This window comes from Anser brachyrhynchus (genome assembly GCF_964034855.1).
Source record: "Anser brachyrhynchus genome assembly, chromosome: 1".
Taxonomy (NCBI): Eukaryota; Metazoa; Chordata; class Aves; order Anseriformes; family Anatidae; genus Anser; species Anser brachyrhynchus.
This window is the reverse complement of record NC_137694.1, coordinates 67416705-67423625: the sequence shown is the minus strand read 5'-3', so window position 1 is coordinate 67423625 and position 6921 is coordinate 67416705. Positions and strand designations below refer to the sequence as shown.

The window sequence follows — 6921 nt, the reverse complement described above, 5'->3', positions numbered from 1 at the left end:
AGAAAACACACCTTAAACAACAGGAATTAAAATGATAAGCCAGTGATGATGCTTGATGGTGAACAGGTGGCACCCCCAGGCCAGCCAGAAAGAACACTCTGGACTTTGGCAATGCTGAAGTATCTTGTTAAGCCAGGGCAGTATTATTTGGTAGTACCTAAAATTGTGAGTCTTTCTAAGATACTTCTGTCAACTACCACTGCTCGGATGTACCTCTCTTAATTGCTCCTGAAGCAGCATTTTATTTAGACTTAGAGTCTGGGACTTCGCCTGCATTTCAAATTGTTCACTTTCCTCTTTCATTATCTGCTCTTCAGTCGTTAATGTTACTGACAAACTTTCTTTTGTAGTCTAATCCTCTGGTTGTAGATACTGGCTGACTGCAGGACCACAAATGAGCCAAAATCCTTGCTCTGGACAAGCTGTGGGACCCCAGCAAAAGGATGCAGCCAGGTGCGGACAACAGGGGCACTAGGGCAGGTATAACCCACCATCATGAGGTGGAGGCCCACGTTACAGACCCTGGTGAAACCAGAGAGCTGAGGACCTGCAGTCCCCAAATTCACAGCATGGCTGGGCCCAGCCGTTTAGCACTGATGTGTCGGCAATGCCTGAGCTCACTAAATGGGAGGAGGTTGCCTGCTCTGACCTTTTATGAGGTGCAGTGCTGCCCCTAAGAGTCACAAAGCCACACGTTTGTGTCACTGATGACAGTGGGCAGGCACACTCTTCTGCTTTGACACTGTAGAAAAGGAGCCTACATAAAGGGGTGCATTTCCCAAAGCACCAGTGAAGGAAAGGATAATACCCATAAGCATGTTTTCCAATCGGCACAAGTGGCAAAGCCAGTGAGAAAACACACTGCCAGCCACAACTGCAGGCAAACCATCACTTTGGGCAAAGTAAGGTTGTCCTTGGTCTATGAATATCAATACCCATTTCAGGAAGAAAAAAACCCACACCCAAACCCACCAACATTATGTAGGATAAGTGCAGTGAGGCCAGAGGAAACGAACAGCAACTGAAGCGGTCCTGGACCGAGCCTGTGGATGTCAACAGTCTGAAACCTTTGCCTGTGTCCAGGATTAGTGTTTACTGAATTCTTATGCTCTGGCAACAAGAGACTTCATCGCAAGCAGACTGCACAGCGACTAGGATTTTTAATGACCAATAAATTATCTACTGCTTTGGAAACGCCTGTTATCATATTTAATTTGACAGCCCCATGCAGGGTGAATTCCATAGACACAAAACAAATGTCAGGCCTCGAGACTAACACACATTTCCCCCGATGCAAAATAGACACACACCAGTTGCTCTCTTAGGAGGATGGAAAAAGCTAATCCCTCTAAATTATGTAAACCAAACAAAGAATGAAGGCTTAAAGCTTCAGCATTTATTTTTAACAAGTAAAGCATAAACCACACTACTGCTTTCACATCTGCCTTCTAATTTTTTTGCTTTTGAATGATATGCAGTACAACTATTTTAAGATCTGCTCCCGAGTGCCTGCAGCTGGCACAGCATGTAGGGAATAGTAGGTGCTCATTTCTCCTCTGGGCTGATGCCCTGCCTCCTAAATGCTCATTGTGCTCTTATGTAGAACCTTGGTTCATGGAAGATCTTTTCCAATCCAACTTTTGTTTAATTTTGCATTAAGAAGGACAGAGAGGGGAGAGCTGTTTCTTTTACTCGTCTTTTATCTCATTCAGATCTGGGCTGGAACAGAAACATGGGAGGAACATCCACCGAACTTTAAGTGCTTTTGAGTTCTGCTTCACATCTGTTATTAATGTATCTTTACATTACTGGGTGGTTTAATAAACACGGAAGTAAGAGTTGTCCTATGAATTTGGTCCTACCATGTCAGAGCTCTATCCCTGGCTCTGACCTCTTGGACGGACTGATGCGATTACATGCTTCATTTTCCCCGTTTGCAAATTGAAATAACAGTGCTTTCCTTTGCCATAACCCATGGGGGGCTGCACGGAGGAGGAGTGCCACGTAAGAAGTGAGGTGCTAGTAGAAAGCAGACTGATGAAACAACCTTTCTGCCACTTTGAGGGACAGCAAGAGACCACCCGACGCTACACAGAGTTGTGTAGGGTGCTACTGCAGAGCAGCATCAAGCAAATAAGAGCGAAGGACAGCGAGCACTTGAGACGCAGCTGAGCCTGCAGCGACTTTAATCACGATTTACCAAGGCGAACGAGGCACTATCCCACGTAACGAAAAGCTGCACTGCAGCCCAACACGCCGAGTTGCCGGAAAGCCCCGCAGGGCTCCGGGAGAGGCTGGCAGAGGGGGAGCATCGCGGGGCGGTGCTGCTCGCCCACCCACCCTCCGCGGGAGCTGCGGGGCTCGGGCGCGCTGCGGCCGGCGGCCGCCAGGGGCCGCCGCGGGGCTGCGGGCACCGGAGCCGCCGGAGGAGCCGGAGCCGGAGCCGGAGCCGGAGCCGGAGCCGGAGCCGGAGCCGTGCGGGGGGCGGGCGGGGTGCCCGCAGTGCGCGGCCGCGCCGCTGCCTCCGGCGGGAGCGCCCGGGGCCGGAGCGGCGAGGAGGTGAGCACCGAGCCGAGGGCGGCGGGGCCCGGGGTCGCCCTGCACCGGTGGACGGCACCTGCCGGGGAGCGGAGCCCAGCCGAACTTGCAGGGGGGCGGCGATGGGTCGCTGCCTGCTTGAAAACGTGAGCGGTGCCGGGCGGAGGGGATGGGTGAGGGGCCGCGGGGAGCTGCCCCGGCAGGGCAGGGGCACGGAGAGCTCCCCTGGGCTGCCCGGTAGGGTATGAGCGCCCGGGGAGTGTTAACGGGTCGTGCACGGCGGGCTGAGGCTCGCTCGTACGCCAAATCAAGTGCAGAGAGGTTGGTACCCTTCTCCGTGTGAGGACGCTTCGCTTCGTTCTTTCTCCGAGCTGTTTCCGAGAGACAGAATCCTCAGGCATTCGGTTCAAGGAACACGGCTGAAACGTGGCTTGCTTTAGAGCAGGTAGTAATAACCCAGAGCTTCCCGTGTCACCGTTAGATGTAAGGCTCGAGAGGTCATTTTAGCACAATGGCAAACCTTCATAACAGGCTGCATTCATAAAGTTCTACTCTGTTATGAAGGGAGACAAATTTTTGAGGTTTTACTCGGGGTTGAAGGTCATCATCATCATCACAGTTAACATTGTTTGCCAAAGATCCTAAAGCACTTTACAAAGATGGGTAGTGCTATGGTATCTGCTGTGCAGGACAGAGAAGTCAAGGAGATGAGGAAATGTCAGGTGACTTGCTCAAGGTCATGCAGCACAGCCATGCATATAGCTAATTCCTGTGTGTCTGGTTCAAAGTGTATCACCAGAAATTCTGGCATCCTTTTTCTAACCCCACTCTTTGCGAATGTTTATGTATCAGGTGAGGCAGCTTAAACCAGGAGCGCTAGAGAACTTCTGGGTATGGATTTGTTTAGCAGAATGAGCAAGGTAAAAGTGCTTAGAGGTTTTTAAGCAACTGCAGCTGAGTAATCGAAACCTTTCTGGAATTGGAGGGCTCGAGGAAAGATCAGCTATCTGCAGGCAGCACTACTGAGTGGTCGTGGCTTTTAAATACAAAAACTAATTCATCAGAGTTAAGGCAAATATAGCAAATGTAAGCAATTGCATCCTAAGGAAAAAAAAGAAGGCGGCATCTTATGTGGAGCTGTGAGGTGGGTCCTTTGGGCTGAGTAAGTACATCTTTCAGTATTACAGTGCCAGCCTGAAACAAACAGCTAGAGCTAGAAAGCTTAAGGTAGGTTTTGCACAAACAGTTCCAAATGTGTCAGTGGTGTTAATGCAACATTTATAGCTGGAGCATAGCATCAATTATCATGACTTTTAAAAAGAAAAGAAAGAAAGGGGGGAGTGAGGGAGCGCCTGGCTCCTTGCAGCTCCATCCTCGTGGTGTTCATCCCCAGGCTCTGCATTGACGTCATGATGACACGGTGAAGCTGAAGACAGGATCTGGGAACGGTTCTTCTGCTTCAGTTTTGATAATCAAGTGAATTTGTCGACACTCCGTTCCTCCAGCATGGCTAAGAGTGCAGAAGTGAAGCTGGCGATCTTTGGTCGAGCTGGCGTGGGCAAGTCAGGTATGTTTGCTGTCTGGTTTTCCTTCTGCTTGTCATCAGGTAACTTTTAGCTCCCTCTGTGCAGCGCTGTACAAACTCTTTGTGCAAAAGGACAGCTCTGAACTTGTTCTTGTCAGAGAGGTCAGGATAAGGATTCTCTTAGAGAAAAGATTCTCTCTTCCTTGCTTTTCATACTACTTTCTCCAGGGTCTCCAAATAAAAGTACTTTTATTGTGTAAAAAAAAAAGAAAGCCAAGAACTTCACACACCAACTCAGTGCCACTTCTCATGAAGCCAGAGGCAAGTTTCCTCTTTTCCACTGGAACAGAGGCAATTAGTGTTATTCAGTTTGTTCCTTCACAGCTTGTGCAAGTTTGAGGTATTTGTATTATTTTTCCTATTTGTTATTTATATTATGATCCATCTAAGATCAGACCCTCTGTTAAATATTGGATGACTTCTGATAGGTGTTGCTTGCTGTTATTCTCGTTGATTTCAGTGGGAAAGTTTAGGCTCAGCACCTCAATGGATTCTTTTTCTTTGTGTTCTCTTGGATTTATGTACCTAGCAGGAAACCAAGGAAACGTGATGTGTAAAGTTTGCATTCAGAGAGATCTTTTGAGAAATAAACATAGTCTGGTAAGTTCATACAGGAAAAACACAAGGGGGAGGCATAAATGTTAAAAATCCATTTCTTTAGACAGCCTTTCCCTTAATGAGACGAATGAGTGTAACCCTAGGGTTGCAAGCTTTCTCAGGTAGTTCAGTGGTGTTGCATTAACTTGACAGCTTGAGGACCACTCTCACATGTCTTTGCACAGTAAGGATGAGGAAATAAGAAGATTCAGTCTAATCATGCTCCTGTACCAGTCTGGAATTTTAAGGTGCTGTTTATTTGAGAGAAATCTGCACAAGAGAAGCCAGGGATAGGACACACTTGTAAGAGCATTAGGCTGGACTCTCAGCTGCTGTCAACCAGCTCTGTTTCCCCAAAGTCACTTTTATGTTAGAATTGTCAAGATTGTGGCCCACAAACTGCTATTATCGTTTAGTTAACTTTGGAACCAGTTTATAAAAGTATGTTTATCCCAAAGGTATTTTAGCAGAACACTATCAGTGAAGTAGTTCTGTCAGCCTTCAGGAAAAAAGGCGTATATGAGGCAGAGGTCATTAGAGATTACACCACTTAAACAAAGCCAATGCAGATTAAATTCTACCTGTTTGAATAAAATACCTGAGGGAATGCTGTTAATATACTGGGATAAGTTTAAACTGTGCCTTCTCTCCTGTTGCCCTCACCCCTGCCACACCTTGTTCCCACATACCTTATGAAATGGAAAAGCTTTAATAAATCTATTTCAGTATTTTACCATTCCTTCCAAGTTTTGCAAGTAACTTCAGTGGCCCTCCTTTTGGTTCATTTTACATTTAGTTGATGGTTTATGTGGTTGTTTTTTCAGGAAATTTTCAGGAAAAAAGGTTTTCATGAAAATCAAACCACTATGAATCTCCCCTTACTCTGATATTTCTAGTCTTTTGAGACTTCATCTTTAAAAATGCAAAACTACAAGTTAAATGCTCTGTTAAAATGCCTTACCAGCATTGGATCAACAAGAGTCTTTCATTTTTGTCCATAGTATACTTTTTTTTTTTTAATAGATTTCAGTAAACTAGGATTTTATGGTAAAAATGTTTTCCTGTAGTCCTGGAGCTAGGTGGGAGATTGTTTTCAGTGTAATACCATAAAAACATCCCAGTTCTTCAGAGTTCCCCTCCTCTTTTTTTTTTTTTTTCCTCTCTCCTTTAAGATGCAGGGAGATATTACATAAAATATGACTAAGATCCCATCTTTTCGATTATTACCACGCATGTGAATCTGTGTCGAAATGAAGGCACAAATACGTGGGCAGCACAACAAAGGTGAATTTAAGAGGGTGGAGAGGCTATGGAGTGCTATCAACCACCCCTACGGAACAGCAACTGCCTCCCAGAATTTCCGTCTGGCTTATGAAAAACCCTCTTGTAAGTTCCCATAAAAGGATCCAGTTTCAACAACTCAGCCAATTCCAGAGAACTAAGAGAGGTGGTGGTAGTGTCTGAAAGCGCCTATTTGCCTGTAACCAACAGTAGCAACGTGGAAGCGCTGTTAGACCTTTGCTGAAAGCAAAGCTGGACACAAAGTAGTCTCAAGATAGCTGGATTTGGCAGATAAGTACCCTACTAGATTAATGTCTTTTTTAGGGTTCCCATGTCATTTCTTATCCCTGTGGCCAGTTTGTAATACAGTGTAGAGACAGGATCCCGTGGCAGTACGTCACTGGCATAGTCTTGGCCAGACAGCTGAAAGGTAAGCCAGACTCTAGAAGCAAGAATGCAAGGCAGGACACTGGAGCAGACTAGATACATGTGATGAAAATGAGACATTGGGTGATAAATAAGGCCACTGTAATTGCCAGAAAGTCATGCCAAAATGTGGTCACTGGCTTGCTTTCTTGGCTCTGTCTTCATTTTCTGAAGAAGAGCCAGGCATTAGGTTCTTAATCTGTAAGTGGCTTCAACACCTCACAGCATCTGTGAAGTTACAGACACATACTGTAATATCCTGGAAAAGATCCTTTCCCAGTTCCTGAGTGGGGCTTTGGATCAGCAAATCAAAGCAGCTCTGAAGAAACAAGTGTTGTGCTGGGATGGGACATAAGAATTATAGCTGTCCCGCATGCACCATGAAAGTCAATACAGTTGTGACTATTACTGAGAGGTGGTGAACATCCTAATCTTGTCATTAACGCTAGACATCTGTTTAATAGGGTGCAAGAATCCTTGTTCTACAAAGTAGT

General features: G+C 46.1%; 1 protein-coding gene across 4 annotated transcripts in view; it reads left to right on the top strand.

The window, feature by feature from the left end:
* Positions 1-1972: 1972 nt before the first annotated feature.
* The window catches only part of RERG (RAS like estrogen regulated growth inhibitor), a 109698-nt gene continuing 104749 nt past the window's right edge, over positions 1973-6921 (top strand). Inside the window, exons 1-3 of one of the 4 annotated variants that reach the window (XM_080562298.1) lie at positions 1973-2684; positions 2851-2983; positions 3932-4105. In XM_080562298.1, the coding sequence (XP_080418424.1) occupies positions 4045-4105 (61 nt within the window). In that variant the 5' untranslated portion in view covers positions 1973-2684; positions 2851-2983; positions 3932-4044. The remainder of the gene's footprint in view (positions 2685-2850; positions 2984-3931; positions 4106-6921) is intronic. The other 3 variants (XM_080562300.1, XM_080562299.1, XM_080562297.1) reach the window with 3 other exon arrangements.